The 12,661-nt window shown below is 41.1% G+C and overlaps 1 protein-coding gene across 1 annotated transcript; it reads left to right on the forward strand.

Annotated features, from left to right (window-relative positions):
- The first annotated feature begins 2,524 nt into the window (after nt 1-2,524).
- On the forward strand, nt 2,525-3,010 carry LOC149174173 (uncharacterized). The gene has a single exon (XM_089420768.1). The coding sequence runs from the start codon at nt 2,525-2,527 to the stop codon at nt 3,008-3,010; it is 486 nt and encodes a 161-aa protein (XP_089276894.1).
- Nucleotides 3,011-12,661: the final 9,651 nt, after the last annotated feature.

Below are 12,661 nucleotides of genomic sequence, written 5' to 3' on the forward strand. Positions count from 1 at the left end.
GGCCTCACACTTTAGGGGGCAACTGTTATAGACATTTTTGTGCCTTACAGCTATAAGCATGAAATGTCCATAATCCAAGGGATCCAAAGTCCCTAAACATGTTGTTCCTACCCCTATAGGAACAAGGCTAACAAACCACAGCAATTCACAGAAGTTCTCCACCAGAAACTGCTCAAAAACAAGTCAATTCAGGATCAATTCAGAGGCTCCACTAGCTTTCTGCGCTGAAATGCAGATATTACACTAGCTAGGTGCACTGCAACGTAGGTAGAAGCACTACCAGGGTGCGCTGAGCGGGAAATGACAAATGGCAATTTCATTCAACGAGGTGGAAAGACCCTGGAAGCTTCTAGAATCTTCTCCAATGACGCTTGCCTCAATGAATTCGACTAGTGATGAGTAAGAGGCTCTTAGTCTCCAAGTGGAAGCAAGAACTGATAGAGGGAGAGGACACTAGTCAGATCTCAAGCTGACTCATCCTCTCTCCAAACATCTATATATGGATCTCTCCTCCATGAGATCCAGGAGGCTGGAATTTTGTTATTGCAAAGAATTGCTGTTGGTTTGAGATTGGAATCATTGGGTGCTTAATGCTTTGAAGGGAGGTAAAGAAAGGATTTCATTCGCTGGGAGGTAGATGCTGGATTGGAGCCCTCTTGGTTGTATCTCCTCCTGAACCTTTTTATTCATCAATAAAGCTATCTTGGTTTCTCCTAGATACTGATGTATATTTGATGTATGATTGCATTAGTATGTTTAGTTTATTTCTAATCCTGAACTAGTTATGAATATGAATCTATGTCTTTGTGTAGTGTTCTCTTCTTGTGATCTTGCAGGAATCTGTTGAAGCTGGGCGAGCGAGAAGGCAAGTGGCTGGGAACTCTCAAAGAGAAGAGAAACCGGATCGAGGGACAAACGGAAGACACCGGTTAGTCCATCCATCTCTCTTCATTCTTAATTCATAAAGGAAGAATACTAGAATAGCTGTGTCTGTTTGTTGCTAAGGCACTGTCACACCTTAGGTGGATAGGATCGTCCTGCATAGGCATTTTTCCCCACAACAAGGAGTAGCACAGTATTGGAGAAAGTTTATTGCTAACTTTTCCTTAATTGCAACTCCCTTACATGCTTTGAAAACATTGAACAAGGTGTTTCAGTGGGGAGGAAAACAGAAGAAAGCCTTCGACACCTTGAAAGAAAAAATTAGTACAACACCAATACTAGCATTGCCAAATCTTCAAAGACCATTTGAGATCGAAACAAATGCCAGTGACTATGCCATGGGAGCAGTGTTGATGCAACATGGTAAACCCATATGCTACCATTCTAAGACATTTAATTCTACAGAAGTTAATTATCCCACCTATGATAAAGAATTGTATGCATTAGTACAAAGTGTAAAGAAGTGGAAACATTACTTAATGGGCAAAGAAATAGTTATACATACTGATCATCAGCCACTTCAGTATTTGCACTCACAAACTAAATTGCAACAATCAAGACACTATAGGTGGATGGGGTTTCTACAACAGTTTCATCTAGTCATCAGAGATACGAAAGGCATACACAATAAAGTTGTAGATATGTTGTCTAGACCAATTATAAATGCATCTACTATACTTAAGCATAACTTGGTAATGCATGAAAGCTACATTGAATAGTATGCTCAAGATATAGATTTTAAAGGTGTATATGCAACTTTGTGACATGGAAAAAAAGTAGAAGAATTGGACTATTATGCTAAGGATTAACTCTTGTATCTTTTGGGAAAGTTATGCATTCCAAAAACTGAAAGAGTTAACATAATTAGGGAAGCACATACTTCTCTGATATCAGGTCATTTTGGTGTAAGTAAAATAGTTGCACACCTACAAAGCTTCTGTTATTGGCCAAGAATGCATGAAACAATTTCTAGATATATTAAAGGGTGTACCATGTGTACTAAAAGCAAGCCCAGTAATAGAAAATTAGGCTTGTACACTCCACTTCCAGTTCCTTCCTGTCCTTGGAAAATTATTTCCATGGATTTTGTTGGGGGATTGAAAAAATCTAGAAAATGTCATGACTATTTGTATGTTATTGTGGACAGGTTCATCAAAATGTGTATTTTAATACCTTGTAACAAACAGATTACAGTCGAGTCATGCATCTCTCCAAGAAACAATTATGGTATTGAATTGATCGTGCGCGTGCTGCCTCCACGTCCTGCCCTCCCTCGGCCCTGAGGCTCCCTGCTCGCCCTCGCCTGGCAGCCCTGCTACTGGGCTCCCGGAGTTCCTGCACCTGTTCCCCTCTAGACCGGCGTTTCTCTGTAGAACACCTGCCTATCAGCCTCGCTTGAGTTTGTTCCTCTTCAGCTCAGATGGCCCCTCCGAAGGCTCCACCGGAGGAGGTAGCGCAATAGCAGGCCTTTTCGGCTCTGATAAACTCTCTCCCACCTCAGCGAAATCGTCCTTCAATCTCCAAGTTTGTTAAAAAAATCGAGGGGTTACAGGAAGTCTCTCTCCCTCCTACTTTTCCAAGAATGGCTGCTCTTGCTCTTGCTGAAAAAGGACTTATAGGACAGTTTACTGGCCTCTGGCCCTCACCAAAAATAGTTCAGAGGTGGGTGGAAAGGAACTGGACAGATAAAATACAAGGGAAAATTTCTATCAGATTTTGTGGGAAGGGTTACTTCACCTTCCACTTTGAGACAAAGGAAGACAAGGATTTGATTTTTCGCAATGGACCTTACTTCATGGATTCTAGAGGGTTGTACCTAAACAAATGGACACCAGACTTTGATCCAGAGCTGGATATCCCAAACGCGGTTCCTGTTTGGGTTCGTCTCCCTCACCTTCCATTGCATTGCTGGGGAGACGAATCGGTTCGGGCCATTGGAAATGCAGTCGGGAAATACATCGACCAAAGCGAGCCAAGAGATAATATGCAGGCCTGCGCCCGAATTTGCGTTGAAGTGGACCTGGGCAAAGGTCTTCCTAAGGCCATTAAGCTTAAAGTTGATGACTGATCGCACATTTAGCAGCTCGATTATGAGCAGATCCCTTTCAAGTGTAAGGTATGTCATGAGTACGATCACTTTGCTAATATTTGTCCTGTTGAGGCCCCGAAAATCGGGTCGAAAACAAGGGGGATACCCACCCGGTCCGGACCTTGGTTGGCAGCTCCTTATCCGTTTGGTATAGCGGGTCCGACTGGGGATAATGGGACCAGTTTCCCAATCTATGTGTGTGTGTGTAGAATTCGATGTTGCTAATCTAACAGTTCCTATCTAAGCTATTCTAATTCAAACTTTAATCTAATTCTATGCTATTGTAATCTAATAAACAACACATCTAAATCTATACTAACCCGAGATGTAATTCTTCTATTATGCGATCTGTTAGAGTCGGTCTTGTAGCCCTCCATCAGCGATCAAAGCTCTTTGCATTTGCATAAGTAGGTGTCTCATCAGTGTCAATTTTTGCATCCCATTAGGCATGCCATGACCCTGATGGAGGAGCTGGTGTCTTTGTCCCCCTCTTGGCAGCTGAATAAAGTCATTTCAGTCCTTAATCTCTTTCAAGCTTGTCTTGTCTTGTCTTGAGGTCAAATTCCTAGGTCTAGGGTTTTGGTCAAGTTTGTTTACAAGGTCATGTCTTTGAAGGTCAATAAGTGCTCAGTAAGCCAGAGGGATGATTTTAAAGGTGTTTCTTCGCAAATTTCTGTCTTGTACAGTTAATTTTCACTTTGGATTTAAAAACCCTGTTTTTAAAGCCAAGGTCAATTTTCAAATTTTTGTAAAAAATGATGAAATTTCAAAAAGCTTCCAAGGACAAATGTAACCCTGGCTCCCTTGCCAAGATCCCTCAGATGATATCCCTGCAAAAAGCATCAAAGAAAAGCATCAAATCAGTCAATTTCAGGATAAAAGGAAACCATGTGGGTTGTGACATGAAATTAATTCAAACAAGGCTATAAAAGCCCTAATCTCCCTCTATCAAGCCTCATTATGCATCCAAGTGATAGAGCAACTGATTGCAAGACAGTTTGAGTGAAATTTGTGAGCTTGACAGGCGCGCGACCCGTCAGACCAGGCGCGCGACCCGTCAGAGGCGCGCGACCCGTCAGGCACCCTCCGCCAGTGCAAAATTATAACGGGCGCGACCCGTTGGGTGAGGCGCGCGACCCGTCAGCGCCCTCTTTGTAAAACCGCCTGAAAATTCACCAAGGAGCCACAAATTGCCAAATTTTGCAAGGTAGGCCCTCCATCATGAAAAATTATTGCTTGCTACAGTTCAAGAAGATCATGATTGTATTTTTAAAGGTCTTCATTTGCAAGTAAAAGTCTCCATTGTGCTCTTGGGCTTAAAGTTGTCAAAATGCCAATTCATGTCACCATTTAGCTGAGTCTATCATCATTCAGAGGGTTGTCATCATCATGTCAAGTTCCATAGGGTCATTCTACAACTTATTCATGCTTCAATTGCGCTTAGGCAAGGTCATTTCCCTCTCCTAGGGTTTTAAAGGCAATTTCTCTTGGGCGGCCAAATCATCGGCAAAACTTGTTTCCTGATGTTCATACACCTTCCCTTATCCTTAAAGTACCTTATCAAACACTTCCCATCCCTTAGATCCGCCAAATTCCTCATTTTTGCACAAACCCTAGTTTCTAGCTACAACCTGGCAATTTTCTAGGTTTGGCCTGTGTTTTGCCCTTTTGGACCCCTTCCCCTCACTCAATCTCTGATATTCCACTTTCCCCTGCTTCCTAACATCCCTCCCCACTCCCAAAAATTTCCCCAAGAATTTAGAAGCCCCCTATCCCTTCATTTCACTCCATTTCAACAAAATTCCTTGTTTCACACATCGGGGCAAGTTTCACTCAAATGATGTTCCAGAGCAATAAAAGATGAATTTTGGAAAACTGAGAGAGGTTTTTGTCCACAACATGCCAAGGAAGAAAAACCTCCTTCACTTTTTTCACAGGTGTCATGATTTTAAAGAAATGTCAAAAATACCGGCAAGAACGAAGGTGCTCCAAGGACGGTTGGCCAAAGCACAAAAACGAAGGAAAACGCCCGATCCACTCCAAATTTTGGCCAAAGCCTCTTTGACTGAGCATGGAACTTGATTGGGGACTCCCAGCCCAAATTTCAAGAAATTTGGAGAAAATTTTGTCATTTGTGAATTTTTTGTGCCATTTGCAGGTTTTTCCCATTAACGGGTCTCACCCCGCGCGTGACCCTTCATCATGGCAACTCCTTTTGGCAAAAACTCAGAATTTCTAGATTTTTCATGCAAAGTTACATATGCCCATGGATGGACTTGAGATTTTGTGCAGTTTTGGTCCCCCAAAAGGTCAGAAAACTACCAAAAAATGACTTTCTGGCCCTTTTTTGAGTTGCAGAAACTAGTCTTGGGAGAATTAAGTTTTGACAGGGCAAATGACCTCCAAATTCAAAAATTCCAGTTGGGTTGGAAAGTAGACTCACAGACCTTTCCAACAAACCAACTTTTTCTCAATTTTGACACCTGAAAGTGCCTCAAATATCGCTCCAAAGGCGCGTGACCCGTCAGGCAGGGGCGCGCGACCCGTCATGCAGTTTTTGCCAGATTGCATTGTACAGCCCAGAAAACGCAGATTTGACTCAGTTTGACTTTTTGGGATGAATGATGATTCTCTTTGATGTAATTATGGTACTTTTTAGACACTTTTACTCTTATGTAACACTTCTAGAAGATTCATTGATGAAAAGGGTAAATATTAAATGAATGAATTGGTTTCCTAGCTTATAGAGGCAAGTTGTTTTGACTACCTAGTTTGTAGTGCTTAGTTTAGAAGTGGTTGAAACAGCTCCTAGGATAGTGAGCTCGACCCATGGAGGCAGGGAAAGAGGTTAGATCATCTATATTATGTACTTTCTTTCTCGTTTTCATGGTTGGACTCTTGAGGGAGAAGCTATCATTGTATTATTTCACTGTATCTCTGCAATTTTTGGCTAAGGAAGACCAGGGTTTTGGAGTTCTCTTTGGGATTCTTGTGGACTCATGTGTTGATGGTGTGTTTCTCAATGTTCTTGTAAGATTTTTTATGTGATTCATTTCCTTTCTTTACTTCTGCACATTAAACAAATGAAGTGTTAAAGTAAGAATTCATGCTTGCCATGCTCTGCTTTTAAGTTTGTTTAATTTCAATGTTTTCTTCTGTCTAAAGAGAATTCAAAGTGATTGTTTGCTCTCTTTAGCTCCTCATCTTTCATTCCTGACCATTCACCTCAGTTAAAGGCATCAACGTTGTCTCCTACCTCGCCCCAAGGAACCCCCTGCAGAAACTGTGTCCAATCCCCGCACCCAAAATTGCCATCCCCTCAATTTGCCACCAAAAACCCTAAAAACCCTAAATAAAACTCTTTGATCAGTTTACTAGCCTAATATCAGTGTTACCTTATTGGTCATCTCATCTATTGAAGATTTTACGAGACAGACCGGAGAGAGCCTTCTCCTGCCCCGTGGGGCTAGCTACGAGGCTAAATGGTTTGATGTTGCCTTGAGGTTTACCTTTCTCAGTCTGACATGAAATTTCAAGCGCTAACACGATCTAAAGAGATTTCAAATAACAACTGGTAATAAAGATCATTCAGCGATTATAAGAAAGGAAATCAATCAAGATGAACCACTTCACATAAAAAGTTAGACGAAACAGTTGTGAACAGCGTATCGCATAATGAGCCAAATGATAACTCAAGCATTCATGCAATAATACATAAACAACTAAAACTGTATATCACCTTAACATATAAGCAGAAATGGTCAAGAGATAAAAGTACCATTTATGACTAGTCCTACTCATAAGCTTCAAGCGACAATGATTTATCTCTCCTTGCTCTAACATCTACTAAGAGTACAAAAGTGCAACATCAGTAGCAGATATCAAATGCAAACATCAAAAAATCTTGATCCATTCATTCACCAAAACCTCCTTTGAGGGTGCAAAAGTGCATGTTCTGAGGACAAGTTTTTGATAAATTTCGGGACCCTTCTCTAAATGCATGAGAAGGGTTTAAATACTACTTCCTAAATCTAATAATAGCTTATTTACAAAAATTCAGGATGCGGTTTAAATTGACCGCCCTTTTTCTAAGCAAAATTTAAAGTGAAAATTAATTTCAGAACTAAACTACTTTTGTATCTGGTCTTTAAAACTGCATGTATTCAGCATTGGTTTAAGGAGAGTCAGCTGGCTAACTTCTGCTTTGAGCTGGGCTAAGAAAATGGAATCGATGAGAGCTGGTACCATCTTTTCGGCCGCATTTATGATACACTTCACAGTCATCCATTGACTATGCGGCTTTACCAAGTATGTCCAGTAACATTCCCAATTTAACATGTTCAGCGCTTGGATTTCTTTTCCCTTTTCTTGTGCTCTCTGCTTCCATTCTGTCTGTAGTTGTAGTTTGTTCGATAAATATCCCGGGGTGGTTTCTGTGATTAAATTTGCTCTGTGCAAATTCTCATTTACACAGTCAATAAGAATGCTTGCTGTCATGGTTGCTGTTTATGCCGCTTGTTCTGCCGCTTCATCCTGCCAAGCCAAGTACTCAGTCACCTGTTTATCAATCAGATCATAGTCACTTTGTAAGTCGACCACTTGATTAGTGATCTTATCACTCATTTCGCAATAATAATTCCACTGTGATATCTTTTGGCCCAACACTTCTTGCTGCTGCAGTAATTGTTCATTCAAGGAAATAGATTCTGAAATAAACTCTGTAAGCTTAGGGTCGTCTCTGTGCATCTCTTGTAAATCCTGTAACTATTTTCCCTTCTCGTCCAAACTTCTCTGATAACCTATCTGCATTTGTTGGAAGTCCTCCTACAACTTTTCAAGCTGTTTGTGTGCCTCATTATTAGTGTTGGCTTGTTGCAATTGTAGTTGCAGTACCTGTATTTGATCTTCTTGCTCTTTCAACAATTTCTGTACTTCTGATGCTTTGTCAATAGTCGCAGAGGCATACGCTCCTATGATCTGAGATAGTTTGGTGAGATTTTCAGTCGGATTACTGGTGGGATCTTTCCACAAGACGTCTAATTGCTCTGCATCTTGAGAGAGTGTATTTTCTAATTTCCTTTTCTTTCTCTATCTTCTTACCACTGCTTTATGTTGGGGACTATAAAATATGTCTAGAGGGGGAATTTCTTCTACATTAAGTAGAAGCTCAGAAGATGGAGCAATAGGAATATGGTTGTGACTACTTCTTGTGCTACCTTTGTATTGCTCACAGGTGTTTTTGGGGCTTTTCCTTCAAGATTGATCAGTTCGTTGAAGGTTTCCCATTCCTTATCTAATTCTGTCGCGACTGGTGGTGTTTCAATGACGAGAGGAGGAGGATCTCTTTGCGGGGAGGCAATAACCTGCTGTTGTAGAAGTTCCATTGACTGAGCGGTATCCTTAGCTGACTCTTCGCTCCTATCTTGGTCATTTCTGGATCTTTTAGAGTGTTCAAGAATTTCTTGTTCAGTCTTAGATTTAGATCCGTTAGTGCTTGAACTCCCACTAAGACTAACGCTTGGAGTTCGTTCTCTTGCAGACAGTCGTAGATTTTCTAGAGGAATACTGGCTAATCTTCTTTCTCTGTATACCATGAACTTTTGAAATTCTTCTTGAGACAATTGCAATTTGGCTTCACGCAAAATCTCTTGAAGTGAGCTTTTATGTTGGAATATATTATCAAATAAATCCTTTTTCCCAACGAGCACTTTTATCTTGACTGTAGTTGTGAAATTCTGGGCAACCTCATTCGGGTCAAATGGTCTTCCTGGGAATTTAAATAGTTGTAAACATGTCATATTTTGTACTTCAGTGAACGCATGACCTACATCAAATAGCGAAAAGGCCCCACAAGCCACAGGAAATTGTGGCCATATAGCCTTATTTTTTTCCTTTAAGTCTTTAGTTAGGCCGCCTTCTGCACAGGTTTGATATGCAATTTCTCGAGCTAGGAGTTTATCAGGGATATACAAAGGTAGAACATGAGGGAGTGAAGTACTTCCAAATACTCTAACATAAGTGAACAATTCTTCTCCAAACCATCTTGCAATGGGGAGGATATCTATCTGTGCTTCAGGTGAGCACCTTGGGGGTTCTTTATCATACAACATTCTATACAAGGGCAGCATAAGTCTGTGACAAATCTGGTAGAAATATGGAGTGAACTGAGAGTCCCACAATATCTTATGATAGACATGGATGGGTAAGGGGTCTTGAGTTGTCCACTTCCAACCCATAACAGGGAACTTAGAAACATAACATATTGAATCCATAACATATGTGGCTAGGTAAAAAGGAGGATAAATCCTTTGAGACGTAGCTCTTTTGGACCGGTAACTGACAATAGCCGTGATTAGGTTATCAGATAAAATTTTGGCCCAATCTACAATAGTGGCATTTGTGGCAGCATCTAGTAATGGTAACCATTCGGATGAAAATTTGTTGATATCTGGCATTCCAAATAATCTACAGAGCATGGCAGCAGCAAAGCAATATGGGGAGGTAAGGGAACCAGTACTGTACATACCGTGTTTATCTTTCTTGAGCGGTTCATCTTTCTTGGACTAGTCTTTGGTGGTTTCTGATAGCTTCGAGTTCTCCTTCACGAATTTTTCTATGAATTACATGTTATAAGTTTCCTGTGGCTCAGGCAGATGATACATAAGCTTTAAATCTTGTGCAGCGAATGACCCGATGAGCCCTTGACCATGAACCTTGAACTGTCTATTTTTCATTTCTGCGCTATCAAGTATCCACTTGACCATGTCTGTGTATGGGAGAATTTTGGGCCTTGTTGCTATCCGATGTAGGAATGAGCACGCTAGCTCTTCTAGGGATGCTTTAGAAGAACTCTGTGAGCTCGCGACAGCAGTAACTTTCATTACTCTGGGATTCTCTTCTTCGAGCAGTCTGTACATGCCTTCCCACGTAGCTATTCCTGTGTCTCTGTTACAAGCCATATCTGTATACAAAGGTGCCATTTCCTTTTCTTCGGAGCTCAGGGCTTTGTTTTTCTTCCCCATTTCAACCTGCGTATTGCCTTGTATCGTCCTCCGTTCTCCATTCCTGCAATTCACAAGTGAAATGGAAATGAATGACCCAGACGGGTGATGGGAGAGTTTTAAATGCCGCAGACATACCAAATACACCACCTTACGTGACGTGATTCTTTGAAAAGCACGCATTCATATTTTAATAATAACTGACAACTAACTCCTTTATTAGCATTTAAAGCGCATAATCATGTGTCAGCTTATGGCAAGTAGCTTTTCTTGAATATCGTGCCCGAAAGATCTGCGATGGAGCGATTTTGCGATTTGCTTCGCAACATCGCACATCACACCATCGCATATCGCAATGTCGCAATATAGTAAAATCGCACAAGTATAACATCGCAGCATTGGTCTGGCCTAACATCGCAACCATCGCTATATCATGATATCACAATATCGTATATCGCAGAAGTTTTATGTATGAAAAATTTCATTAACTTGTTTCCTGCGATATGCGATCTTGCGATCAGCGTCATCACAAATCGATAAATCTTGAAGTTTTTCTTATAAGTTTTTTCTTATTGCGACACGATAGTTGTTCAATACCAAAATTTCGCACATGCCGGGATTGCACTTGAATGGTGGCGTTCTACTACCGTTTTACGATGCGATTTTAAAGATTTTTCCCTTATCATAAACTTAGGTCTTAAGTATTCGAAGGAGCTTCCTAAGCTTACGATGGTAACTTTATTTTGCGGAAAAGGAATTTAAGCACTACTCTTGCTTTTCCTAAATTTTAACTAAGGGTCCCCACACATTTAGTATTTCGGATGACACTTAAATGAGAAGGGGGGGTTGTTGCTGGTCACAACATGTCCTAAGCTTTCTAATGTTGATAATAATCGACAAGAGGAACAATGGGAAACTATAAAAAAGAAAAAAACAGCCCCTAGCCACAAGCTGCCTAATGAAGCTGGACCTTCCTCTCATAATCATCCCATCTCATCCAACCCTCCCACCTCACTCAATCCTTCCACCCCACCCTCTCCCCCTCATCCCTCCTCCCCTCAAGTCCCTCTTTCTTCTGTCCACCAGCCAAATCCCCTCCCTTCTTCCCCCTCCTCAAATCCCTTTCAGGTTCTTTCCCTTCCCAAAGACTCTCCTGTTCATTCTGAGCCTCCCTCCTCTCCTCGTTTCTTGGTCATTCCCTCCTCCCTTCCATCAGATCCTCCCCCTCCTAGAATCACTCGAAGCAATTCCAAAGATCATGGATCTTCTCTAGATGGTCAAAAGAAGTCGGGAAGAAAATCTTCCAAACAGCATAGGGACGAGAATGCTCAAAAATACATAGCTCTAGGACTCCAGAATCCTATAGAATCATACATACAAGGATCAATAGACAAGGAAACAGCAAGTAAAGATAAAGGAGGGAGAGCAACTCCTCGAATCACAGTTTTGAAATGATCAAAATTCTCTCATGGAACAGCAGGGGATTAGGGCACCCCTCTAAAATCAAAGCCTTAAAGGATCTCATAAGTCAAGAGCAACCATCCATTATTTTATTGCAGGAAACAAAACAAAGAAAGTTAGAAATTGATAAGATCATTGACCATCATAAGCTTTACACAGGATGCACATGCGACTCCAGAGGTGCCTCAGGTGGGATTACAACTATCTGGAATCATGAAGAATGGAACAGAGAAGCTGAAGTGATAGAACAACATTGGATAAAGACAGTGTTAAGGAACAATAAGACCAACCAGCAGATTGTAATCTACAACGTCTACGCTCCCAACCATTATCGGGACAAAGAAGCCTGTTGGGATTCCCTCAATGAGAACATAACAGAAGAAGACAGTGGCAATATTATCTTAGGGGGCGATCTAAATTTGATTTTACATGCCAATGAAAAACGTGGGGGCAGCTTTACTCCCGATCCTTTCAGAAATCAGTTGGAAGCAATAATGCAACACGGTGATCTGATTGACATCATACCAAAAAACCGAAAATACACCTGGAATAATCGCAGATTGGGTAGCAGCAACATTATGGAGCGACTGGATCGGTTTCTGGTCAACATCTCCTTCCTTTCCTCATATTCAGCTGTCAATGTCTCCATTCTGCCCTTCGCTATCTCAAATCACTATCCCATCATTCTAACTATTGATTCGCACAGCCCCCTTAGGCCTCTTCCCTTTAAGTACAATCACATTTGGAGCGATTATCCAGAAGCCAAAAGTCTGATACAGCAAACCTAGCATCAACACATCAAAGGATCTCCAGGATTCATATGGGAGAGCAAACTAAAAAATGTGAACAGAGCGCTCAAAAATTGGGCCAAAACGCATTATGATGAACCAGAGAAACAAAAAAGAGAGGTAAAAGCCAAGATCGAAGATTTCCATTCTACAATAGAAAATCAAGAGTATCATCAGGTTGAAAAGATCCAAGAGGAAAAGCTTTATAATCAGTTATGCACCATCAAAAGAGAGGAAGAAGAAAAATGGCATTTAAAATCTAGGCAGACTTGGCTGAAAAGCGGAGATAAGAACACCTCCTTCTTTCATAAGCAAGCTACTATACGGCAAATTAAAAATAACATAACAGCCATCATAGATAATTTAGGGATTCAACGCAC

Source organism: Pinus tabuliformis, chromosome 4_1 (genome assembly GCF_031772625.1).
Source record: "Pinus tabuliformis cultivar Carrire ecotype Pingquan chromosome 4_1, CPIR1, whole genome shotgun sequence".
NCBI lineage: Eukaryota > Viridiplantae > Streptophyta > Pinopsida > Pinales > Pinaceae > Pinus > Pinus tabuliformis.

Coding starts and splice junctions, on each gene's coding strand:
- LOC149174173 (XM_089420768.1), top strand. CDS start 2,525: ATGGCTGCTCTTGCTCTTGCTGAAAAAGGACTTATAGGACAGTTTACT.